This window comes from Cinclus cinclus, chromosome 28, assembly GCF_963662255.1.
Source record: "Cinclus cinclus chromosome 28, bCinCin1.1, whole genome shotgun sequence".
NCBI lineage: Eukaryota > Metazoa > Chordata > Aves > Passeriformes > Cinclidae > Cinclus > Cinclus cinclus.
Genome location: NC_085073.1, coordinates 5,554,442 through 5,580,159, shown reverse-complemented (window position 1 = coordinate 5,580,159; position 25,718 = coordinate 5,554,442). Strand labels below are relative to the sequence as shown.

The 25,718-nt window shown below is 56.5% G+C and overlaps 1 protein-coding gene across 2 annotated transcripts in view; it reads left to right on the top strand.

The window, feature by feature from the left end:
• Nucleotides 1-25,718, top strand: part of FBN3 (fibrillin 3) — a 71,990-nt gene that overhangs the window by 31,444 nt on the left and 14,828 nt on the right. The window contains exons 8-37 of one of the 2 annotated variants that reach the window (XM_062510243.1): nt 3,621-3,746; nt 6,415-6,567; nt 6,967-7,164; nt 8,064-8,207; nt 8,330-8,449; nt 9,041-9,166; nt 10,309-10,431; nt 11,247-11,522; nt 11,992-12,045; nt 13,083-13,208; nt 13,749-13,874; nt 15,904-16,023; nt 16,381-16,518; nt 16,797-16,847; nt 17,143-17,268; nt 17,870-18,097; nt 18,211-18,336; nt 18,702-18,830; nt 20,194-20,319; nt 20,677-20,802; nt 21,089-21,211; nt 21,435-21,560; nt 21,664-21,789; nt 22,355-22,477; nt 23,091-23,213; nt 23,479-23,604; nt 23,982-24,104; nt 24,399-24,521; nt 25,095-25,256; nt 25,645-25,713. In XM_062510243.1, the coding sequence (XP_062366227.1) occupies nt 3,621-3,746; nt 6,415-6,567; nt 6,967-7,164; nt 8,064-8,207; nt 8,330-8,449; nt 9,041-9,166; nt 10,309-10,431; nt 11,247-11,522; nt 11,992-12,045; nt 13,083-13,208; nt 13,749-13,874; nt 15,904-16,023; nt 16,381-16,518; nt 16,797-16,847; nt 17,143-17,268; nt 17,870-18,097; nt 18,211-18,336; nt 18,702-18,830; nt 20,194-20,319; nt 20,677-20,802; nt 21,089-21,211; nt 21,435-21,560; nt 21,664-21,789; nt 22,355-22,477; nt 23,091-23,213; nt 23,479-23,604; nt 23,982-24,104; nt 24,399-24,521; nt 25,095-25,256; nt 25,645-25,713 (3,966 nt within the window). Of the gene's footprint in view, nt 1-3,620; nt 3,747-6,414; nt 6,568-6,966; nt 7,166-8,049; nt 8,208-8,329; nt 8,450-9,040; nt 9,167-10,308; nt 10,432-11,246; nt 11,523-11,991; nt 12,046-13,082; nt 13,209-13,748; nt 13,875-15,903; nt 16,024-16,380; nt 16,519-16,796; nt 16,848-17,142; nt 17,269-17,869; nt 18,098-18,210; nt 18,337-18,701; nt 18,831-20,193; nt 20,320-20,676; nt 20,803-21,088; nt 21,212-21,434; nt 21,561-21,663; nt 21,790-22,354; nt 22,478-23,090; nt 23,214-23,478; nt 23,605-23,981; nt 24,105-24,398; nt 24,522-25,094; nt 25,257-25,644; nt 25,714-25,718 lie in introns of both variants that reach the window. The other variant, XM_062510242.1, reaches the window with a different exon arrangement.

Here is a 25,718-nt window from a genome sequence, read left to right as displayed (position 1 = left end):
GAAGGGAATTCTTTGCTTCCCTCCCGTTCTCACATTCCCCATCCAAGCATGGCTTGGATATCCAGGGAATATTAAACATCGATTAAAACTCTCTGGGAGATTCCCCCCGGCTTCCCAGAGCTCGTGTTTTGTGCTGGGGGGATTCCTGGTGGGAAACCAGCAGCTGGGATTGTGCTGAGCTCAGAGCTGATTAGCGATGTCCCCAAATTAGCCATGTCCCCAAATTAGCGATGTCCCCTCATTAGCGATGTCCCCAAATTAGCCATGTCCCCAAATTAGCGATGTCCCCTCATTAACGCCGGGGCGGTTCGTGCCACGATCGCGGTGGGAGAAGAGATAAGAGCGGTGCCTTCCTTATCTCCCCACACCAACCTTATCTCCAACACCTGGAATTCGCTCCCGGGAGGATAAAGACGCTTTTCCAAGGCTTGATATTCCAAGCTGATAACGGGGGCGGCTGCAGTTGGATGTTCCCTGGATGGATTCTCAGCTCCAGCAGGAAAACAAATCCTTTTTCCTCTCAGGGAAACGCGAGCCCCCACAAATCCAGCCCGGATTTGTAGCTGAACCTCTTCCAAATCCTGTTCCTGCAGCTCATCCCCGAGGGATGGGACATTTCCAGAGGGTGGCTCGTGTTGTCCCATTGTCCATTGTATTCCGAGGAGCTCCAGGGAGGATGAGAATTTCTGGCACTGCTCCTTTTCTGAGCAGGCTGGAGAACAAGGGAGTGCTGGGGTTAGGGAGGGGAGGGCTCAGGCTGCTCCCTAAAATCTGCTGGAGACAAGGTCGCCTTGGGAAGAACCGAAAATTGTGCAAAAAGATGGAGAAAGAGGGCAGGAACTGCCAGGTTAGGGAAGAATTAACCGATCCCACGCCTGGATTATGGCGGAAAAAAAAAAAAGGAGAAAAAAAGCAGGATCTGTTGAGGTTTTAAGGGAATGAGAGCCTGGAGAGAAGGGCAGGTTTGGATCCAGCTGAGCTCTTAACGCGGCGGGAGGAAAGTTGGTGAGGACACAAGAAAATTCCTGGTGCAAAGTGGAGAGAGGGAACATCAAAGCTGAACTCGGACACATCCTGGTGCTCCAGAGACCTGGATCCATAAATCACAGGGAAGGGGAGGCTGTGGCATTTTTAAATTATCCTGGAAGCAACCAGAAAAATGACACCGAAGGGAACAATTCCATGGTGTGGAGTTAAGGGGGAATCACTGGCTGGACAAAGCTTTTCCTGCCATAATTCCAGGGTTTCTCTGCCAAGAATTTCACTTTTTAACAGCCCTTCCTGTGCTGCAGGACAAAGGCCAAGCTCTGCTATCAGTGAGGTAATGCCAGTGCCTCATCCAGGATGCTTCCCAAAGGAATGTGTCCTGCATCCAAAACCCAGCCAGGGTGATAAGAGACAACAACAACAACAACAACAAAAATATCCATGGAGAGACCCCAGGAAAGGGAGTGGAAGGCTCCAGGAGAGTTGTGTGCAACAACCTCAGCCAGGATTTGCCCATTTTTGGCCTCTCCAGGATTTCCTGCCAGAGGGAACAAATCCTGGGAACACAAATCTCACCTCTTTTCCTCACCCCTTTAGGTGTGAGATGCTCTTTATGTCCCCACAGCCCAGGCTTTTGTCACCAGGGCACAAAATCCTCAATTTCCTGATGTTTCTGCACCAGAGGGACCTTCCCAGAGTTTTCCACGGGTGGATGGAACCCCAAACCCACTTTCTTTCTATTTCCTCACAAAACCCCTCCGAGGAGCTCGTTGCTTGGCTCCATCCAGAGCTCATTTCCCTGGATTTGGGAGGTTTGGAGGTTCCATTCCCCCCTCTGTGGTTCCTTTCTGGGAAAGGAGGGCAGTGATTCCGTGGTGCTGCACCTGAGGGACCCCAAGGCACGGCCCCTGGGGTGTTTTCTCTATAAAATCCTGGGGTTTTAGCACATGTGAGGTTCCCACAGCTCTGTGTGGGACGAGCTCTGCAGCTCCAGCTCTTCCAGAAGTTCTGCAGCCTTTGGCTTTTCCAGCATTTTCAGCCAATTCCAACCCCAGCCCGGCTCCAAAATCAACGTTTGCCTTGAATCCTGCCATTGTCTGAGCAGCAGAGCACAGGATCCTGCTTTAATTCTGAGCAGAAGGTTGGAAAAGTCGGGCAGGAGCCAGGCTGGAGCTGGCAGGATTCCCTCCCCAGCTCTGGGTGTTAATGAGAGGGGAATGAACCCATCCCAGTGGGTCAGCTCTGCCTGAACGGCTCCAAACCACCACGGGACACTCACACAGGGAAAACTGAGAAGGAAAATGTGCTGGGGAAGAGCTGAAAGGACAACAAAGCCCAGGGCTCGGGTTTCCCATGCACAGGATGTGCAGTCCTGGAGCTTTTTTCCTGCTCCTCAGGGTTGGGGTTTTCAAGGGGGGGGGGGGGGGATGAAAAGAAAGAGCTGCACTTTGATGGAAGCTCTTGGATTCCCTGCTTTTCCACAGGAATGGGATTCAGTTTGTCCCTGGTGCTGCCTGGGGGTGAGTGAGGGGTGGCAGAGGCACGGATCTGTCAGCAACCCCCAGGGCTCAGATCCTCCCCAGTGCCACTCAAAGTCCTGGGCTGGTTCTCCTTCCCCAGTATCACAACAAAAAGTTCTGGGCTGGTTTTTCTCCCCCAGTATCACAACAAAAAGTTCTGGGCTGGTTTTTCTCCCCCAGTATCACAACTCAAAGTCCTGGGCTGGTTTTTCTTCCCCATTATCACAACTTTACCTTCCTAAAGCTCTTTTCCTTCCTTTGCTCCTTGAGCTGTAGCCCAGGGCAGGGCAGGATTGAATGAGGGCAGGCAGGCTGATAAAATCTCTTTTTTGGCTGCAGGGGCCCAGGTGGGGAGGTGTTTTCTGCTGCCCTGGCAGCTCCCAGGGATTTTCTGTCTCAGGGAGCATCAAAGAGCCAGAGCAGCACTCAGGGGACCCCTCAGAATCTGACAGTCCTAAAGAGCCCAAGCAGGAATTTTTCTTCCCCTCTTGACTGGAATAGAATCAGAGAATGGAATGCTGGAATATCCTGGGCTGGGAGGGGCCCACAGGGACCTGCAAATCCAACCTGTGACCCAGAGCCACCCCCATGGCACTGGGAGCCACACCTGGGCTTTCCTTGGACACCTCCAGGGGACCAGACCCCCAAACCTCCCCTGGCAGCCCTTTCCAAAGTCCAGTCCCTCCTTCTGGGAAGAATTTCTTCGTGGTGTCCAGCCTAAACTTCCCCTGGCAGGAGCTGTGGAGAGAAGCAGAGACCCCACAAACCCCTGTGGAAGAATTTTGGAGACCCTTTATGGCCTCCAGCATCCCCTGACCCCCCGAACCCACAGCTCCCACCCTCTGTGGTGGAATTTGGATGAGGAAGGGGAGGTTCTGCAGGGTCCCTGTGGGATTTCCATGAGGAAGGGGAGGTTCTGCAGGGTCCCTGTGGGATTTCCATGAGGAAGGGGAGGTTCTGCAGGGTCCCTGTGGGATTTGGATGGGAAAGGGGAGGTTCTGCAGGGTCCCTGTGGGATTTGGATGGGGAAGGGGAGGTTCTGCAGGGTCCCTGTGGGATTTGGATGGGGAAGGGGAGGTTCTGCAGGGTCCCTGTGGGATTCTCTCCCTGCAGATGTGGATGAGTGCGGGGCCATGCCCGGGGTGTGTGATGGAGGTGACTGCACCAACACCGTGGGCAGCTACGTGTGCTCCTGCCCCCGAGGCTTCATCAGCAGCCCCGATGGATCCCGCTGCCTTGGTGAGGCCAAAAAAAAAAAAAAAAAAAAAAAAAAAGGGATTTGGAGCTGGGAATGCCCACAGAGGGATTTGGGATGAGTGGGAAATGCTCACTTTGCACCCAGCTCGATTCTCTTGCTCTTTCTCTCTCTGCAGAATTTGGGCTATGGGGGTCTCAGTGCTGGAAAGGGTTGACAAGGACAGGAGGAGGAGGAGGAGGGTTGGGAGGAAGGTGTGGGGAGTGAGGTAGGATCCCTGTGCTCCTCTCACAAGAACCAGCTCCTGCTCCCATCTGGGATATTCCCAGTTAGCAGCTCCAAATTCTTTTCTAGCCACAGATCCTGGAGCAGGATTAAATGTTTTAGTTCCAGGAGGAAAAAAAAAAATACTGTGAAGTGTGACTAAAAAGTAAAGCCCAAATCATCTTGTTCGGAAAACTGATAGATTTTAATGGGAATGAGAATTTTTCCTGCTGTTTCCCAGCCCCTGCCATGAGCCCAGAGGGGGGTGAGCTCTGGGATGAGTCATGTAGACATTCCCCACTTGCCTTGAAACCAAGAGCTTCAAGAAATGAAAATAAATAAAATTAGAAAGCCCAGATTTAAAAATAGTCCCGAGCTGATTTAGCTGCAGTGGACTCTGACTCCACCTGAGCTGGCTCTGGGTGCTGCAGCTTTTCCTCGAGCTCCCTTTTTGGGACAGGCAGGGTTTGTTTTGGCAAAACCCACAGCTCCTGCTGGGCTGGGGCTACCCTGGCACCCAAATTTTGCCAGCTCTGCTCGAGGGAGTCTTGGGGTGAGTTTGGGGCTCCAGTTTGCATGCCATGAAATAAAACAAGGGAGATGTTGGGAAAATAGAAGGTGGATAAATAATGTGGCACTTCTAAAGCAAGGCCAGCATCAGGAGAGGGGAGATTGTGATCTGGAGGTGACCACAGTGCCTCATGTGAAGGTATTTAGGAGCACTTGATCCATTCCCCCTCCCTTCTCAGCAAAGCAAACACCTTTTTTATGGCACTGCGATAATATCAAAAAATAGAAGTTTTCACAGCTGGAACAGCAACACCCAGAGCTGGAGCTGATCCCCAGTGCCTGCCCCAGTAAAACCCCACCAGGAGAAAATCCCATCCTGGTCCAAAGGAACATCCAAAGGTCCACTTTGGTCTAAGCAAGAGGGAAAAGGAAACGTGAGGGTGATGGAATCATGGAATGGTTTGGGAGGGATCTCAGAGCTCATCCAGGATGTCAGGGGCAGCTCCCACCAGCCCAGTTTTGTGGGACGAGCTGTGCTGGATACTCTCTCCTGCTTCTCCTAGGATCAGGACACAGTCCGTGGGGTGGGTGCAGACCCCAGATCCAGCCTGGAATTGCTCCTGTCCCCTCAGGATGAGCAGGACCAGCTCCTCCTCCTGCTCTGCCATCCTTGTCACCCCCCAGAGCCCCCTGGGCTCATTCCCCACCTCTGAGCTCTCTCTAATCCCATCTGGAATTTCCCCTCCCCTCTCTCCTGCAGCATTTTTGCTTTACTGGGGTTTTGTGCAAACTGGTGCCCTGGGACCCAAACACCTCCACGGCCTCTCCTCCCCTTTCCCAGGATTAGGAGCTGATCCAAATCCCTCTTCTCCAGCCCTGACTTTCTCTCTGTCAGGGTTTTTAGTGGATGGAGTTTCCTGAAAGGAGCAATTCCCACTGAATCCAGCTCTGAGCAGGGTGGGGGACGTGCCTGAGGAAGAACCTGCTGGTTTGAACTGGGGTCACTGTCCCCTGCGGGTCCTGAGCTGGGCTGGGAGCAGAACCCACAGCCCACAGATCAAACAGCCCCAGGCAATTAATTCCAATTACATTCCCGGGAAGTGGCAGCCACATCCCGGGAGACTTTCCCCCTCATTAATTGACTTTAGTAAAAAGCAAGGTGGGAGAGGAATGAGGGGAAGATTCCAGGTTTTCCTGGAGGGATTGGTGCCAGGTGGAGCCTGCTGGATGTGAGAGACCCTCAGTCCCCTGAGCCTTGGCCAGGAGCCACAACCCCCCCCTTCCCCCCCAGCAGGGCCATGGATGGGGTCAGGGGGTGACACTGGGAGAGATTCCGTGGGGAAGGGACCCTCAGGAGCTGGCTGAGAGGGTGGTGGTGGCTCCTTGTGACCGTGTGTCTTCTCCCTGTTCCCTGTCCCTTCCCCCTGTCTCTGTTCCCTGTTTCATGTTCCCTATCCCTTATCCCTATCCCTTATCCCTATCCCTTATCCCTTATCCCTATCCCTTATCCCTATCCCTATCCCTATCCCTATCCCTATCCCTATCCCCTATCCCTATCCCCTATCCCTATTCCCCATCCCCCATCTCCCATCCCCTCTCCCCTATCCCCCATCCCCCATCCCCTATCCCTCTCCCCCATCCCCATCCCCTATCCCCCGTCCCTGTCCCTGTCCCTATCCCCTGTCCCTGTCCTTGTCCCTGTCCCTGTCCTTGTCCCTGTCCCTATCCCCTGTCCCTGTCCCCGTCCCTGTCCCCGTCCCCGTCCCTGTCCCTATCCCTGTCCCCGTCCCTGTCCCTATCCCCTGTCCCTGTCCCTGTCCCTGTCCCTATCCCCTGTCCCTGTCCCTATCCCCGTCCCCGTCCCTGTCCCTATCCCCTGTCCCTGTCCCAATCCCCTGTCCTTGTCCCCGTCCCTGTCCCTGTCCCTGTCTCTCCCAGACCAGCGCCTGGGGACGTGTTTCTCAGCGCTGCTGGGTGGTCGCTGTGCCGGGGACGTGCCAGGCCAGGCCAGCAGGATGCAGTGCTGCTGTGACTCGGGGCGCTGCTGGGCCATCGGCCAGACCCCCGAGATGTGCCCCGTGCGGGGCTCGGGTGAGTTCCACCCCGGGACCCTGAAACCAGCACCCTACAACTGTGAAATAAAGGTGGAAAAGGCTTCCAAGAGCGCTGCCAAGTGCCACCAAACCCTGTCCCCCAGTGCTGCATCCCCATGGCGTTTAAACCCCTCTGGGGATGGGCACTGCTATGCCAAAGCCACTATTTCCATGAGGAATGTTTTCCCTGATATCCAACCTAACCTTCCCCTGCCCCATTCCTATCATTTCCTAGTCCTCTTCCCATAAGGAATCAACCTTTGCTCCCTGCCCATCCCTGCCCATCCCTGCAGGAGCTGCTGCAAAAAACCCTGTTGTTTTGTTTTGGTTTTGGTTGGGGTTTTGCTTGTTGTTTTTTGATTTTGTTTGTTTGTTTTATTTTGTTATTTAATTTCAGACGAGTACCGCAGGCTCTGCATCGAGGGACTCCCAGTCATGCCGGGCTTCCCCGGGAACTTCCCAGCAATTCCTGGATTTGGACCCAACGGAGTCGGGCCGGGACTGAACGGGCCCGGAGGCATCGGCCCAAACGGGGCGAACGGGCAGGGCGGGATCCCGGGGCTGCCAGGGATGGGCCCAGGGAGCTCCAGCATCGGTAATTCCCAGTTTATCTGAGCTCCAGTATGGGTAATTCCCAGTTTGTCTGAGCTCCAGCATTGCTAATTCCCAGTTTGTCTGAGCTCCAGCATCGCTAATTCCCAGTTTATCTGAGCTCCAATATGGGTAATTCCCAGTTTGTCCGAGCTCCAGCATCAGTAATTCCCAGTTTGTCCAAGCTCCAGCATGGGTAATTCCCAGTTTGTCCGAGCTCCAGCATCGCTAATTCCCAGTTTGTCCGAGCTCCAGCATGGGTAATTCCCAGTTTGTCCAAGCTCCAGCATGGGTAATTCCCAGTTTGTCCGAGCTCCAGCATGGGTAATTCCCAGTTTGTCCAAGCTCCAGCATGGGTAATTAATTCCCAGTTTGTCCCAGCTGCCCAGCCTGGCTCCGGGAGCAAGGCGCGTTCCCCAGGGCTGGAATTGCCTCTCCTGGATGGACACACTGGATGTCCTGGCTCGGGCAGAGCTGGGATGTGGCACCAGCGCTGGGCAGGAGCTGAGCCCGCACACAGATCCAGGCTGGCTCCGGTCTGGAATGTCTCCCTGGTTCCCAAATTGGTTCCCAAAAGCTCCACACAGGAACGGAGCTTTCCTCGGTCTCACCCTCCCCAGCTGGGTTTGCTTCTCACCTTGGACCCCTCTGACTCCCCCCAGAGAGTTCCTGGGACATCCAAGGGCTCTGTAACCCTGCCTGTGCTTCCCAGGAATCCTGGGGACATCCAGAGGTTCCCCAACCCTCCCTGTGCCCCCAGGAACTGCCACCATCCTGAGCCCTGGAACATCCGAGAACATCCAGCCCTGTCTGTGCTTCCCAGGAATCCTGGGGACATCCAAGTGTTCCCCAACCCTCCCTGTGCTTCACCCAAGGGCTCCCCAACCCTCCCTGTGCCCCCAGGAACAGCCACGCTGAACCAGACCATCGACATCTGCAAACACTTCACCAACCTGTGCCTGAACGGGCGCTGCATCCCCACCCCGTCCAGCTACCGCTGCGAGTGCAACATGGGCTACAAGCAGGACGTCCGAGGGGAGTGCATTGGTGAGTGGGGGCTGCTCCCAAAGCTCCCAGGGCTCCTCCAGCCTGCTCTCCCTGTTCCTGGGCTTTGCTGTTCCTCAGGGTCCCTCACAGGTGAGGGGTTTTTTTTCCCCCCCCTACTGCAGATGTGGATGAGTGTTCCAGCAGCCCCTGTGTCCACGGTGACTGCGTCAACACCCCGGGCTCCTACCACTGCAAGTGCCACGAGGGCTTCCAGAGCACCCCCACCAAGCAGGCCTGCATTGGTAAGGGCTGTCCCCCACTTTTTTGGGGGGCTGCAGGGGTGGTAGAGGGGTCAGCAGAGCCCCCGGCAGCACAGAAGGGTTGTAGGGGTGAAATGCAGTGAGGAGTCCTCAGCAGTGCCAGGTGTGGGATGGGATCAGAGCAGAAGCTTCCTCTGCTTTGGCTTTCCTTAAAATTTTCTGGTGGCAATCAAGGGACCTGCGGAGTCCTCCCCAGGAACAGAATTCTTTTGGGAGAACTTTATTTGACAAAAGGGGGGGTTCTAGGCCATGTTGGTATGGATGCAGGATTTCCAGCAAGGCTGCAGGTGAGGGGCTGCCAAGAAACAGGGATGGGAAGGGAATGTTCCACCATGGGAACAACAAGCAAAGGCAAATTTCCACGGCAGAGCCCAAGCTTTGAAATTTTTGTTTTCTCCCTTCCTGACCAGGTGTCTCTGAAAGGCTCCCCCATTACCTGGCAGTGTGAAAAAATCTGATTTTTCTAAGTGGGATTTTTGAAGATGAATTCCTGTGTCTGAGGGCATCTTCCTGGGTTTCTCATGGGGGATCTTAAGCTGGGACTGCTCCCACTCTGTGGTGATTTCCCTGCAGACATTGATGAGTGCATCATGAACGGGGTGATGTGCAGGAACGGGCGCTGCGTCAACACCGACGGCAGCTTCCAGTGCATCTGCAACGCGGGCTTTGAGATCACCCCCGACGGCAAGAACTGCGTTGGTGAGGCTCCTGTGGCCTGCAGGAGCTCAGGGCTGGGCTGGGATCAGTTCCCCTGGGGATTTAATTTGGGGTGTTCATCAAGGACAGGGCTGGGCTGGGATCAGTTCCCCTGGGGATTTAATTTGGGGTGTTCATCAAGGACAGGGCTGGGCTGGGATCAGTTCACCTGGGGATTTAATTTGGGGTGTCCCCAAGGACAGGGCTGGGCTGGGATCAGTTCCCCTGGGGATTTAATTTGGGGTGTTCATCAAGGACAGGGCTGGGCTGGGATCAGTTCCCCTGGGGATTTAATTTGGGGTGTCCCCAAGGACAGGGCTGGGCTGGGATCAGTTCACCTGGGGATTTAATTTGGGGTGTCCCCAAGGACAGGGCTGGGCTGGGATCAGTTCCACTGGGGATTTAATTTGGGGTGTTCATCAAGGACAGGGCTGGGCTGGGATCAGTTCCTCTGGGGATTTAATTTGGGGTGTTCATCAAGGACAGGGCTGGGCTGGAATCAGTTCCCCTGGGGATTTAATTTGGGGTGTCCCCAAGGACAGGGCTGGGCTGGGATCAGTTCCCCTGGGGATTTAATTTGGGGTGTTCATCAAGGACAGGGCTGGGCTGGGATCAGTTCCCCTGGGGATTTAATTTGGGGTGTTCATCAAGGACAGGGCTGGGCTGGGATCAGTTCCCCTGGGGATTTAATTTGGGGTGTTCATCAAGGACAGGGCTGGGCTGGGATCAGTTCCTCTGGGGATTTAATTTGGGGTGTTCATCAAGGACAGGGCTGGGCTGGGATCAGTTCCTCTGGGGATTTAATTTGGGGTGTCCCCCAAGGACAGGGCTGGGCTGGGGAGGTGTTTCCATGAGGGTGTTGTGCTCCTGTGGGATTTGGGGTGCAGGGGAGGATCAGCAGGGCTGGGGCTGGAGCAGGATGAGCTCCAGGACTGCTGGGGATGCAGCTGTGACCGGGAGAGGTGACCCTGAGCACAGAGCTGATGCTCTTGGAGGTTCCACCCAAACCTCTCTCCCCCCTCTGCTTTGAGACCCAGCAACCACCACCACAATTTGGGATGGGGAACAGGGGATTTTGGGGCACGGGTGATTTCGGGCCACGGGAGGGTCTTGCTGCAGCTCTGGGGTCCTGCCTGTGCCCCCAGACCACGACGAATGTGCCACCACCAACATGTGCCTCAACGGGATGTGCATCAATGAGGACGGGAGCTTCAAGTGCATCTGCAAACCCGGCTTTGTGCTGGCTCCCAACGGGCGTTACTGCGTGGGTGAGTGAATCCCGGGGGGCTCTGCCCAGCCCCAGCCCCTGCCCCAGCCCCTGCCCACCCTCCTGGGCACTGTGGGAGCCTCAGGGCAAGGGGAGCTCAGAAACCCGAGGGTGTGCCCGGGCAGGTCCTGCTCTGCTGCCAGAAATTGTCCCTTTGTGGGAGAATGGGAGAAAGGGGAAAGGTTTTCATGTCCTGAGCCGCTGTCCGTGTGTCCTGAGCCCCTGTCCGTGTGTCCTGATCCCCGTCCGTGTGTCCTGAGCCCCTGTCCGTGTGTCCTGAGCCCCGTCCGTGTGTCCTGAGCCCCTGTCTGTGTGTCCTGATCCCCGTCCGTGTGTCCTGAGCCGCTGTCCGTGTGTCCTGAGCCCCTGTCCGTGTGTCCTGAGCCGCTGTCCGTGTGTCCTGAGCCGCTGTCCGTGTGTCCTGAGCCACTGTCCGTGTGTCCTGAGCCACTGTCTGTGTGTCCTGATCCCCTGTCCGTGTGTCCTGAGCCTTTTCTGTGTGTCCTGAGCCCCTGTCCGTGTGTCCTGAGCCCCTGTCCGTGTGTCCTGAGCCACTGTCTGTGTGTCCTGATCCCCGTCTGTGTGTCCTGAGCCTTTTCCGTGTGTCCTGAGCCCCTGTCCGTGTGTCCTGAGCCTCTCTCTTCATGTCCTGAGACCCTGTTCGCGTATCCCACCCCTCTCCCCCGTATCCCACCCCTCTCCCCCGTATCCCACCCCTCTCCCGGAGTGTCCCACCCCTCTCCCCCGTGTCCCACCCCTCTCCCCGTGTTTCCCTCACCCCAAGGTCACCCCTCTCCCGTTCCTGTCCATGCCCAGACATCGACGAGTGCGAGACCCCCGGGATCTGCATGAACGGCTGGTGCATCAACACGGAGGGCTCGTTCCGCTGCGAGTGCCTGGGGGGCTTGGCCATCGGCGTGGACGGCCGGGTCTGTGTGGACACCCACATGCGCAGCACCTGCTACGGGGGCATCAAAAAGGGCACCTGTGCCCGTCCCTTCCCTGGTGCCGTCACCAAATCCGAGTGCTGCTGTGCCAACCCCGACCACGGCTTCGGGGAACCCTGCCAGCCCTGCCCGGCCAAGAACTCCGGTGAGTCCAACTCTGGGTGTGCCAGGAGCAGGGAAGGGGTTCGGGGGTGTCCTGGGGTGGTTTGGGCAGCTTGGAGAATTGTAGGAATGGAGAAAGGGGCTCCCAGCAGGCAAAAAAATTGGAGAGTGGATGTCTAAATCTGGTGCTGGGATTTGGAAGTGGGAGTATCAGGGTTTAAAATGCACAAAGTCACAGCACCGAGGCTGGGAGAGCTCAAGGAGAGTATGGACAATGCTCCCAGGCACAGGGTGGGATTGTTGGGGTGTCAGGGGTTGGGCTGGGTGATCCTTGGGGTCCCTCCCGACTCAGCTGGTTCTGTGATTGTGTTGCCTGAGCACAAACAGCTCCAGAACTGCCACTGTGACAAAGAAAGAATTCAACCCTCAGGGGGTTGAAGCACTGAGCTCGGCGGGTCTCACTGTGGGGACTGTCCTGCCACACTGATGGCTCTGCTCTGCTCTGTCCCCAGCGGAATTCCAGGCTCTCTGCAGCAGCGGCATCGGGATCACAGCTGATGGCAGAGGTGGGTGCAGGATTCCCCAGGGACGTGCAGGATTCCACGAGAAACACCCTCAGCTGCTTTTCCTGGAGCAGGGATGGATCTGTGGGAGCTGTGCCAGGAGAGGCTGGGCTGCACTCCCTGCTCTGATGGGAATGGGCAGTGGGACCCTCCTCTGCTCTCCAGCTCCTCCTTGGGGTGTCCCAGGCAGAGGGAGGTGACAAATTCGTGCTGCCCAAGGGGCTGCTTTGAGTTCCAAGAGGTCCCAGTGCCAGCCCTGGGCAGTGCTTGGATCAGCAGGGAGAGCACAGAGCAGCCAGAGCCTTGCCAAGCCTTGGGGATGGGAAGGAGCCAGAGGAGAAGTCCCGGTGGCTCCTTGGGCTCCCATCCAGGGCTCGTGTCCCGGCCAGGGGCAGCCCCATGGGAATGGTGAGACTTTCTAGCAAGGCCATGCTCTGGTCATTCCATCCGTGCCTGGAGCCAGGGCTGCACTCAGAGCTCTCCAGGCTGCATTTCCCTGGATGGAGCTGAGCTCCAGGAGCGTGGGGACAAAGGCCAGCGGTGCCTGGGCGGCCGTGGCCACCTGGCACTGCGGGGAGCCCACGGTGCCAGCACAGACTGGTGAAATCTGTGCCCTGGCGCCCGGGATTGGCTCCAAAAGAGCAGAGGAAGGGATGCTGCTGCAGGGGAGGGATGGTGCCCACCTGGCTGGGACCCTTCTGGGTCACTTGCTGCTGAATCCAGGGATGATTCCAGAGCCTGAGCTCAGTACTGGGATAAAAAAAGACTCTGGGATGTCACACAAGGATCTGAAAGTCCTTGACATAAAACTGGGCTTATCCCAGCTCTCTCCTCCTGACTCAGAGCCCTGGGCTGGGTCAGGACAGGGAGAAGCTGTGGCTGCCCCATCCTTGGAGCAACCTGGAATGGTGGAAGTGGAACGAGATGGGTTTTGATGTCCCTCCCACTCTGGGACTCCAGGATTCCTGCAGTGAAGAGGTGGAAGGTTCCTGTCTTTGCATTTGCTGGGGTCCATCTCATGCTCCTCTTTTCCCTGTCAGACATCAACGAGTGCGCCCTGAACCCCGACATCTGCCCCAACGGGATGTGTGAGAACCTGCGGGGCAGCTACCGCTGCATCTGCAACCTGGGCTACGAGTCCGACCCCACGGGCAAGAACTGCGTGGGTGAGTGCTGGCACGGGGGGCTCAGGGGGTGCAGGGGGAGCCAGGCACCTCCAGGAGCTGCTGCAGCAGCGTCCAAATCCTTCCCAGCTGTTGATCTGGGGGGAGAATGGGAAGGGTGGGAGCTGGAGAGTTCATGGAGTGGGATGAGGACAGGAAGGAAAGTGAGGGATTCATTCCCTGCTCGCCGTGGGCAGCAGCTCCTGGAGAGCAGGGGAGACTCTGCGGGTTCCTTGTGAGGGGACAGCTCTGATTTCTGCTCTGGGGACAGCGACAGGACCCAGGGAACGGCTGGGGCTGTGCCAGGGGTTGGGATGGAGATCAGGGAATGGTTTCTGTCCCCAAAATCCCCCCGGGAACCGTCCCAGCCCCGCCCTGCCAGAGTAGGGACAACGCTCTGGGACAGGCTGGGAATTTTGGGGTGACTGTGCAGGGGCTGGGCTTGGATCCAGAATCCCGTGGGTCCCTCCTGTGTCCGTGGGGAGGGTGTAAATTAACCCTTCCCAGCCCGAAGCAGCTGACAGATGCCACGTCTGTCCCCAGATGTGGACGAGTGCAGCGTGAACCGGCTGCTGTGTGACAACGGGCTGTGCAGGAACACCCCCGGCAGCTACACCTGCACCTGCCCCAAGGGCTTCGTGTTCCGCACCGAGACCGACACCTGCGAAGGTACCGGGGCAGCCCCAGAGCCTGGGGAAGGGAGAAACACGGCCTGAGCTCCTGCCCGGGGCCAGCCCTGCTGGGAATCAGCGCTGGGAATCTGTGCTGGGAATCACATATGGGGATCTGTGCTGGGGATCTGTGCTGGGGATCACTGGTGGGAATCTGTGCTGGGAATCTGTGCTGGGAACCAGTGCTGGGGATCTGTGCTGGGAACCAATGCTGGGAACCAGTGCTGGGAATCTGTGCTGGGGATCACTGGTGGGAATCCCTGGTGGGAATCACAGCTGGGAATCCCTGGTGGGAATCAGCGCTGGGAATCTGTGCTGGGAATCACATATGGGAATCTGTGCTGGGGATCTGTGCTGGGGATCACTGGTGGGAATCTGTGCTGGGGATCACTGGTGGGAATCTGTGCTGGGAATCTGTGCTGGGAACCAGTGCTGGGAATCTGTGCTGGGAATCTGTGCTGGGAATCTGTGCTGGGAATCTGTGCTGGGGATCTGTGCTGGGGATCTGTGCTGGGAACCAGTGCTGGGGATCTGTGCTGGGGATCTGTGCTGGGAACCAGTGCTGGGGATCTGTGCTGGGGATCTGTGCTGGGAACCAGTGCTGGGGATCTGTGCTGGGGATCACTGGTGGGAATCTGTGCTGGGGATCACTGGTGGGAATCCCTGGTGGGAATCACAGCTGGGAATCCCTGGTGGGAATCCGTGGTGGGAATCCCTGGTGGGAATCGGTGCTGGGAATCTGTGCTGGGAACCACAGGTGGCGACCCCTGTTGGGAATGACTGCTGGGAATCCCAGGTGGGAATCACTGCTGGAGATCCTTGCTGGAATTCCATGCTGGAAATCCCTGCTTCCCTCCCCACTGCCCTGCTCTGCAAAGCTGCACCTTTGTGGTTGGAAGGGTTTGCCTTCATTTTTTGGGTTTGCCCTCATTTTTAGGGCTTTTTTTCCCCCATGGTTTTTAGTGACATTTCACACTGGGTTCAAAGCAGTGGACACCTGACCCCAGAACATCTGAGCCTGGAAACCAGAGCAATTTCCTCCAGGGCCACAAAATTTGAGCTTGAGGCCTGACCAAAATTGCAAGGTTTGGGGAATTTGATTGAAAGGCTGTGATTTGGAGGGAGAGAAATGGTTTCCTGTGCACAGAGGCCTCAAATATTTGAGAGCTGGCACTTTGCACACAAGTACCCCAACCATCCTCAATCCAAGTAATTTTTCAAAATATTGTTATTAGAGCTGTCTGTATGACCTGTGTACACTTATATTTTATGTATTTATATGGAATTTTTAGTTTATTATTTATTATTTAAATATTATGTAGTTTTTCTTACATTCTGTATTATATTATTATATAGTATATATTATTTTATAGCTATATAATAATGTGTAATATAAAATATAGTATGTGTAATATTATACAATATATACAATATATTATATACAATATATTATATACATTATATACAATATATTATATATTATATATTATATATTATATATTATATATTATATATTATATATTATATATTATATATTATATATTATATATTGTATATTGTATATTATATATTGTATATTGTATATTAATTATATATTATATACTATATATTATATAATATATATTTATTATATATTATATACTATATATTATATTAATTATATAATATCATAATTTATATTATATACAATTTATTATATATTTTATATAACATACCACATATTATATATATTATTATGTACTATACATAACATATTGTATTATTATATTATACAGTGTTTTTATGCTCTATATCACATGACTATATCATATCACCACACATTTCTACGTGATACACTTAATTTTAAAATATATATAACAGATTTTAACATACTTTAAATTTTACCCTTCTATTTAAAACCACGTAAAAAAAAACCAACCCAACCCCACCATTCTTCACGCTGTGTGCTCTCACCTCCTCCAGGCTGCGTCCCCCAGGGCCAGGCAGTCCCTGCAGTGACTTTGTCCCTTTGTCCCCTGTCCCCACAGACATCAACGAGTGCACGTCCAACCCGTGTGTGAACGGGCTGTGCAGGAACAACGCCGGCTCCTTCGCCTGCGAGTGCTCCCCGGGCAGCAAGCTGGACCCCAGTGGCACCATCTGTGTGGGTGAGCCCCTGCCAGGGCTGGGTGGCACTGCCACTGTCACCCTGCACGGCCTGGCGCAGGGACAGGAGTGCCAGAGGGAAGGGCTGCGTGGGATATTGGGGTGGAATTGCTGGCTGGGATGGAGTTCCCAGAGCAGCTGTGGATCCCAAGGCTGGGCCGGATGGGGTCGGGATCAGGGATGTGTCCCCACTGGATGGGGTTTGGAGGTTCTGGGGACCAGGCTGCTTTGTGGGAACAGCCGCATCCTAAAGGATCAGTGAATCCCAGGAGCAGAGGGGAGAGACAGCTCCTCCCAGGTGCCTCTCGGGGCTTCCGTGCTTGGCACCGGGGGCACTGAGCACCCCTCTGTCCCTGCAGACAGCATGAAGGGAACCTGCTGGCTCAACATCCAGGACGGGCGCTGCGAGGTCAACATCAACGGGGCCACGCTGAAATCCGAGTGCTGTGCCACCCTGGGGGCAGCCTGGGGCAGCCCCTGCGAGCGCTGCGAGATCGGTGAGGCTCTGCCAGGCTCTGGCATTCCCGAGGGAATTCTGGAGCTGTGCCAGGGCATGGGATGGAGATTGGGAACGGGGCGGGGGGGGAAAGAATCCCCAGAGCGGTGACGGGACACTGACAACACTGTCAGGGATGGGATGGGGTCGGTGGGGTGTTGTGAAGGGTCAGGAGTTGGGCTGGGTGATCCTGTGGGTCCCTCCCAGCTCTGGATATTCCATGATTCTGTGGGAAACCTGGAAGGGGTTTCCTGGCTGACATATCCCTGTCCCCTGCAGACACCGCCTGTCCCCGGGGGTACGCCCGCATGAAGGGGGTCACCTGTGAAGGTAAAGTGCTGCAGGAATGGAAAACTGCTTCTCTTGGGAATGGGATCATTGCTTCCTTATTGCTCTCCTGCCTCCTCGAGCCTTGGGGAGGATCTCCACTCTCTGGCCTTTGTCTGTCTGCGTGTCTGTGCCCAGATCTGGCTCTGTTCGTGCCCGGTTTTCATGGATAAATTTCCGCTTGGAGCTTGCTGGGCGGCTCTGGGCTTCTCCCCGCTCCTCCTGGAGCCCCCCGAGGCCCCACTGGCCATGTCCCCCACCCCGTGCCATCCTCAGCTTGCCCCTCCTGTGCCCACAGACGTGAACGAGTGCGAGGTGTTCCCAGGTGTGTGCCCCAACGGGCGCTGCGTGAACTCAGCCGGCTCCTTCCGCTGCGAGTGCCCCGAGGGGCTGACCCTGGATGGCACTGCCAGGACCTGTGTGGGTAAGGACACCTCCTCTACCCCTCATCCTGCCCTCCCCGGGTTGCTCCCTCCCCACCAGGAATTCTTGGGAATTGGGTCGTACCTGGAAAACCCCACAGAGTTTTGTGTCCCCAAGTCCAGCTGGTGACACCATTGTACTTCCTGGGACTGATGAGAAAACCTCAGGGGTTAAAGACATGGCCCAGCAGCCCCAAAACAGCTCCTGGGCACCCAGTGCCAAAATCCTGCCCTTTCTAGGGGCCACCTGCACTTGCAGAACCGTGTTTAAGGAGAGCCTGGATGTGGCACTTGGTGCCACGGTGGTGTTGGGTCACAGGCTGCACTCGATGATCTCAAGGTCTTTTCCAACCTAAACTCTGGGATTCTGTAAGAATCCATCCTCTGGCCCTGTTGCCAGCAGTCCATGCTATGCAATCCTTCCCAAAAAACGCTTTTCTCATCCCCACGGGCTCTGTTTGGAGGACAATCCTTCCCCAAAAAATGCTTTTCTCATCCCCCCGGGCTCTGTTTGGAGGACACCCCTCTCTCCAAAGGCACCCCCAGCCTGTCCCAGGAGCAGAACCCGTGTCAGGGTGGTGCTGAGGTGTGCTCTGTCCCCAGACGTGCGGGTGGAGCAGTGCTACATGCGCTGGGATGAGGACGAGTGCACGGAGCCGCTGCCGGGGAAATTCCGCATGGATTTGTGCTGCTGCTCCGTGGGCTCAGCCTGGGGCTCTGACTGTGAGGAGTGTCCCCGGGTGGGCTCCAACGAGTTCAAGGCTCTGTGTCCCCGTGGGCCTGGCTTTGCCAACAGAGGGGACGTGCTCTCGGGACGGCCCTTCTACAAAGGTGAGGGGCGATGGGATGGGATGGGATGGGATGGGATGGGATGGGATGGGATGGGATGGGATGGGATGGTTCATGGGAACCCCCCTCGCTCCATCCCTGTGCTCCCCCCTCAGATGTGAACGAGTGCAAGGTGTTCTCCGGGCTGTGCACCCACGGCACCTGCAGGAACACCATTGGCAGCTTCAGGTGCATCTGTGGTAATGGCTTTGCTCTGGATGCTGAGGAGAGGAACTGCACAGGTGAGGGAGCCTCCCCTGGGCTGGTCCTGCTGCTTTTGGGGCGGGGCGTGGGGGGTCAGTGGGCTGGGGCTGCCCACAGGGGTCATAAGTATTTAGGGACATGGGGAAGAGCCAAGGGCAGGAACCTCAAGGCTAGGATGGACATTGGTGTTTGGAGCAGCCTGGGACTGGGGAAGGTTTCCCTGCCCATGGCAGGGGTGGCACTGGGTGGGATTTAAGGTCCCTCCCAACCCAAACCACCCTGGAATTCCACAATTCCATAAGACTGCCAGTGGGGTGAAGGGCCAGCCCTGCCCCACGGAGCAGCCTCTCCGAGGATGGGGAATTCCTCTGCTGCTGGTCCCACTCCCCGTGCTCGTCCCCAGACATCGACGAGTGCCGAATCTCCCCCGACCTGTGTGGCCACGGCTCCTGTGTGAACACCCCGGGCAGCTTCGAGTGCGAGTGCTTCGAGGGCTACGAGAGCGGCTTCATGATGATGAAGAACTGCATGGGTGAGTGGGGCTGGGCCCCGTGGGCACCTCCTGGCTCAGGGCACGGCCAGAGCTGCCCTGCTCCCCAAATATTGCACAGATCAAGCCCCCCGTGAGGAGTTCTGGGGCACCCTTGTACCCCCTCACCTGTCACCCTTCACCTGCCCATTTCACCTCCCTTTATCCTGGCACAATTCCTTACAGCTCCTCCCGTCTGCTCAAGGCTTGTTTTTATTCTGTCAGAGTCTCATCTGTTTTCAATTGAATAATTCTTGTTTGGAGCTTAAAAATTCCCATCAGTGACTTCAGTACCTCAGTTTGTCTCCAGCAGCTCAGCCAGACTCTTGCTGTCCTCTAATTCCTGGCATTCCATGTTCCTCTCCTCTGTCCAGCCAGACTCACTTGTCTCACTGACCTGCTCTTAATATTCTGCTTTGGCTTGGGCTTTCAAACCACTTTAAGCCATGATTCAACACCATTTATTTATATTTCATGTTTTATTCTCTGTGCTGTTTAAAATAAATCACTGGCCCTGGCAGGGGCTTTGTCTTTTCCGTACAATTTGTAGCATGGGTTTCCACAGCTCCCACTGATCATCCTCCTCTTTCTGCTCCATTTCTGGGATATTGGGAATGTCACAGTCCTCACCCATGACCTGATGCCTTCATGCAGTAATCTGATTTCTAATCTTTATACAAGGATATAGATTTCATTGTTCTTTTCATTGGTCTTTTTTTTTTTTTAACTTAATGCTCACTGTTACTTGTCCAATTCTGCTTTATCCTTTTTTTTCTGGGTGACAGGTAGCTGAGTCATCTCACCCCAAAGGGGGTGGTGATGTTTTCTCATTGCCTGTGGTCAGGGATTAACTTCTTTCCCCCTGTGTTTGGCAACAGAATTTGGCTTCAGCCTCCTGAGGGAGGAATTTTTTCCAGCCCGGGGCAGGGGACAGCAGCAGCAGCACTGAAAATACAGCCTGGGATTCACCAGGAAATTCACTGGGATTCACCGATTTTCATCCCTATTTTCAGGTGTATCCCAGCCCTCTTTGCCTGAAAATCTCATCAGTGTTTTATCCAAGTCAGGGAAAATATCCCATTCTCAACTTCAAGGCTGGAGTCAGGAAAATAAACACAAAAGGAAAATGAGTTTTTTTTAATATATCCAACCTCAGTCCCCTTCTCTGCTGTCACTGAGGGGCTTTTGGGTTCTGCTGAGATCAAGGCACAAGCTGGGATTTCCCAACATTCAGATTCCAACCAGGAGACCACTGGATCGAAGCCCTGCACTCCTGTGTGATATTCCCTGTGTGATATTCCCCGTTCTGGGGTGTTCCTCCCTTGGAGAAGCCCCTGGAAGGTCCCAATCCCATTTTCCCGTGCAGACATCAACGAGTGCGAGCGGGACCCGCTGCTGTGCCGGGGTGGGATCTGCATGAACACCGAGGGCAGCTTCGAGTGCATCTGCCCCCCTGGGCACGAGCTGACAGCCGAGGGCAACACCTGCATTGGTGAGGGGGCACAGAAGGGAAATCCCACAGGGAGAGCTCCTGCAGGGCTCTGGGGATCTCCTTCCCATCCTGGGAAGAGCTTGGAAGCAATGTGGGTTAGGGGAGGTGTCCCTGTCCTTGTCCCTGCTCCTGTCCCTGCCCATGGATAATCCTTCATGTCCCTCCCACCCACATCCTTCTGTTCTTCCATGACAAGTGGGTCCAACTCATCCAAGAGGAGGGGCCAAGCTCATTCCCAGTGTTTTGTTGCATTGATGTTCATTTTGCTGCTCCCTTTGACCAGTGGGACGCCCAGGGGTGGGTGCCAGGCGATGGCCTGAGCAGGGCTGGCTGCTCCAAGTGCTCTTGTCCCCTCAGACATCAACGAGTGCTCCCTCAGTGACAATCTGTGCCGCAATGGGCGCTGTGTCAACGTCATTGGCACCTACCAGTGTTCCTGTGACCCGGGCTTCCAGGCCACCCCCGACAGGCAGGGCTGTGTCGGTGAGTGCTGCTCCAGATGGTCCTTCCACAACCCTCCTGGGCTTGTGTGTGTGGTGTTCAGAGGGTAAAGCAAAGGGGGAATGTCCTGGATGGGTGACAGCCAAGTCTGTGCTGTTGGCAAGGGGCTGTCACTGCTGGGAGGGCACTGCCAGGGGCTGGGGACAAGGATTGAGGAATGTTGGATTGTGTCCTCTTCTCCCACTGCTGCCTGGGCTCTGTGCAGGGCAGGGGTTGGGCTGGGTCCCCGTGGGTCCCTCCCAGCTCAGGTCACCGTGTTTGTGCCCAGACATCGATGAGTGCACCATCACCAACGGGGGCTGTGACACGCACTGCTCCAACTCCGAGGGCAGCTACGAGTGCAGCTGCAGCGAAGGCTACGCCCTGATGCCAGACAAGAGGTCCTGTGCAGGTCAGTTCCCACCTTGACTCTTGCAGGTGCTGCCCCAGGAACCTCTGTGTCCCCCACAATTGGCTCCAGGATCAGGGGTGTCGTTTTTTAGTCCCTTCCAAAGGAAGGATTTTCCTGGAGGGATGATTTTGCTTCGCCAGCCGCTCGCGATTTGGGATTTGCTCTTGTCCCCTTGTGCTCCACCATTCCCTGTGTTCACCCTGCCGTGGTTTCCTCCCTGCAGATATTGATGAGTGTGAGGACAGCCCCGATATCTGTGACGGGGGGCAGTGCACCAACATCCCTGGGGAGTACCGCTGCCTCTGCTTCGACGGCTTCATGGCATCCCTGGACATGAAGACCTGCATTGGTGAGGCCCTGGCTGTGCCCTGGGCATGTCCCAGCTCCTCATCCAGTCCCCAGAGCCACCCCGGGCTCCTCGGGAGTGTCCCATGGTTGGTTCTGTCCTGCAGATGTGAACGAGTGTGACCTCAACCCCAACATCTGCCTGCACGGCGAGTGTGAGAACACCAAGGGCTCCTTCATCTGCCACTGCCAGCTGGGCTACTTCGTCAAGAAAGGAACCACGGGGTGCACAGGTGGGAGCTCAGCACACCTGGGGTGCACAGGGGGCAGCTCAGCACACCTGGGATACAGAGGGGGCAGCTCAGCACACCTGGGGTGCACAGGGGGCAGCTCAGCACACCTGGGATACAGAGGGGGCAGCTCAGCACACCTGGGGTGCACAGGGGGCAGCTCAGCACACCTGGGATACAGAGGGGGCAGCTCAGCACACCTGGGGTGCACAGGGGGCAGCTCAGCACACCTGGAGCCAGTGAACAGGAATGGGGAACTCCTCCCAGGGGACAGCCCCGTGCTGGGGATGCTGTTTGGGGGATGCTGTGGGGTGTGCAGTGTGCTGGGCAGGCACAGAGGGCCAGGAACTCACCTGTTCCCAGGTGATGATCGGGCCAGGAGCCTGGCCTTCCTCCTGCACGTTTGCCAGGGCTGAGCTCCTCATCTCCAGGGCCCAACCTCTCCCCCAAAGCCCTGGGAGCTCCGGGAGCCGTCGGTGCCCAAGCCCCAGAGCAGGATCATGCCAGGCTCAGCTCTGCTGTGCTGGGAGAGCTGAGCTGTGCCAGGCCTGGTGTCCTTCCCCTGCAGACATCGATGAGTGTGAGATTGGGGCCCACAACTGTGACATGCACGCGTCCTGCATCAACATCCCTGGCAGCTTCAAGTGCAAGTGTCGCTCGGGCTGGCTTGGGGACGGGCTCAAGTGCAACGGTGAGTCCTCAGCCAGAGGAGGTGATCCCTGCTTCAGTCTGGAGAAAAGGAGGCTCAGGAGGGACTTTCTGGCTCTGCACAAGTCCCTGACAGGAGGGGACAGCCAAGGGGGTCAGGCTCTGCTCCCACGGGACCACAGGACAAAAGGGAGCAGCTCAGGTTGGACCAGGGGAGCGTCAGCTTGGATATTGGGAAAATTTTCATGGAAATGTGCAGCTCTGACCCAGTCAGCATCCCTGGAGGGATTTAAAACCATGCAGATGTGGCACTTGGGGACGTGGTCAGTGGCTTAGCAGTGTCCTGGTCATGGCCATAGAGGCTCCCAGGGAGGTACTGGAGCTTCCACGTGCCTGGAAAATCTCCTGGGGCCATTTGTGTGCCCCTGTAGCTGCTCAGGCTCAGGGTAAAGGCAAGAAAAGGTGTGCAAAGCCAGGCTGGACAGGGCTTGGAGCAACCTGGGCTAGTGGAAGGTGTCCTTGGGGGTGGAACCTTCAGGTCCTTCCCACCCAATCCACTCTGTGGTTCCATGATAAGCGAGTCCAGCTCATCCAGGAGCCCGAGGTCATTCCAGCCTAGCCAGGCCAGGCTCTGACAGGCTGTTGTCCACGCCCAGACCTGGATGAGTGTGCAACCGAGGAGCACAAGTGCAACCTGAACGCCAACTGTGTGAACACACCCGGCTCGTACCGCTGCGCCTGCCGCGACGGCTTCAACGGCGACGGCTTCTCCTGCTCAGGTGAGCCCGGGGCTGCCGGCAGGAGCTGGGCTGGGACAGCCACCAACCCCTCTGAGCCACCAGCCTTGCTCGGTGCTGCCCGTGCCTGAGGTTCCCCAAAGCACAGAGCAGCCTGGTCTGTGCCAGACACCTCCGGCCCCTCCTCGCGGGTGTCTGGGGAGGCTCGGGGCCGTGGCAGGAATTGCAGCCTCCCAGCAGTGGGTGGGCACACTGGGGGTGCCCTGGGCAGGCTGAGGGCAGCCCCCAGCCCTGTCCCTCCCTGCAGACGTGGATGAGTGCGCAGACAACGTGAACCTGTGTGAGAACGGGCAGTGCCTCAACGCCCCCGGCGGGTACCGCTGCGAGTGCGAGATGGGCTTCAACCCCACCGAGGACAGCAAGGCCTGCCAGGGTGAGTGCCCCGGACTCTGAGCCCTCCTGGCCTTCTCTGTGCTCTGCTGTCACCTCCTGATGCAGCTCTAGCCAGACCCCAGAACCTGCTGCTGCATCCTGAGGTGCCACCTCTGCCCCTGGCAGCAGCTGGTCCCCAGCCTTCAGAGAGCTTGGGCTGAGCCTGGATTCCTGCAAGATGGAAAACCAGGAGAGCAGGGGTGAGGGGAGAGAGTGGGAGAGGGTGGAGTGACCCAGCTTCCCCAGGAGATTGTCTCAAATGGCATCAGGACCATCCTGGGGTGGGTTGGTGCCAGCTGGGGAGGAGGTGGGAGCAGGAGCAGCCTGTCCTGGCCCTCAGCCTGCCACAGCCTGTCCCCAGCTGTCCCTGTTTTGCAGACATTGATGAATGCACCTTCCAGAACATCTGTGTGTTCGGCACCTGCCAGAACCTGCCCGGGATGTTCCGCTGTGCCTGCGATGATGGATACGAGCTGGACAGGAGCGGGGGCAACTGCACAGGTCAGGGCTCCTGGCTCCCTGCTCTGGGGCCTGCTGGCCCCGTCCATGGCAGCCTAAAACCAGTCCCTGGTCCCTGTGATGTCTTTGCTGCTGGGGCTGGTCAGAAGGGCCAGCGGGGTGTTGCTCTGCCCCTGGGCAGGGTGGTGGGACCTTGGCACAGGGCAAGGAGGGGCTTTGCCTCACGTGAGGGGCACCGTGGGGTGGGGGTACACCTGGGCATAGAGCTCAGGCTGGGCTGGGCTTTCCTGGCAGTGCTCCCCTTGATCTTCAGTGTCCATCTGTCCGTCCTTTCAGACATCAACGAGTGTGCAGACCCTGTGAACTGCATCAACGGGCTCTGTGTCAACACCCCTGGCAGCTACCTGTGCAACTGCCCCCAGGACTTCGAGCTGAACCCCACTGGGGTGGGCTGTGTGGGTGAGTGGCACCTCCCACCCACACCCTGGGGTCCTTCTTGCTGGTCCTGTGTAGCTGGAACTGGACACAATAAGTGTGGCTGGCCCTGCCTGGCTGTGCTGTCCCCCATGGGTTTGACCCTGCAGCAGCAGAAGCCACGTCCTGTTGAGTGTGCCCCACCTCGTGTCACTGTCACCACTGTGGGTGCCCCTCTTGTTGCAGCAATGCTGCTCCAGGGCTGCTCTGGAGCAGTTTTATTCCCTGGCAGTGTCCAAGGCCAGGCTGGACAGGACTTGGAGCAGCCTGGGACAGTGGGAGGTGTCCCTGCCCATGGCCAGGATGATCCTTCAGGTCCCCTCAACCCAAAGCATTTGGGATTCCATGATTCCACACAGCTCCCAGCACAGAACCCCAGTAACCCACAGCTTTTCTTTATCCCTGGAAGATTTCACATTCCTTTGCAACCCATGGCAGGGTGTGGAATGGGGTCACTTTTAAGGTCCCTTCCATCCCAAACCATCCCTCAATTCCATGATTCCATTCCTCCTGCACCCACGAGATTTCCAGGAGAGGCTTTGTCCTATCTCTGTGCAGATACCCGGGTTGGGAATTGCTTCCTGGACACGCAGGACCGAGGGGATGGGGGCATCTCCTGCAGCGCTGAGATTGGAGTGGGGGTCACTCGAGCCTCCTGCTGCTGCTCCCTGGGCCGAGCCTGGGGCAACCCCTGCGAGCTCTGTCCTCCAGCCAACACCAGTGAGTGGGGAAAGCTTGGGATGGACACGGGCTGGGATGGAGGGAACAGGGGCAGGGACGCTTCCCCGTGGATCATCCACCCAGACTGGAGGTGCTGAGTTCAGGATTTGCTGCTCCATCCAGGGCAGGGCAGGGGTGAAGTGGGGTGGGGGAGGCCAGGCTGTTGTGTCTGAGGGATCCAGGTTGGGACCCTTCATTCCCAGTGCAGGGGAGGGGAGGGAATGTGGAATCCCCCCTTGGAGAGAGGGCGGGTGATGGGAATGGAGCTGCTCCATCTGAGCCGTGGGCACATCCTCATGGCCTGCTCCTGCTGGGATTCTCCTGGCTCTTGCCACCCCTCCTGGCTCAGGGGAGCCCCCTCAGCCCCCCTGCCTGCCTCTCTCCACAGCTGAGTACAAGACCTTGTGCCCTGGGGGAGAAGGGTTCCGGCCCAACCCCATCACTGTCATCCTGGAGGGTGAG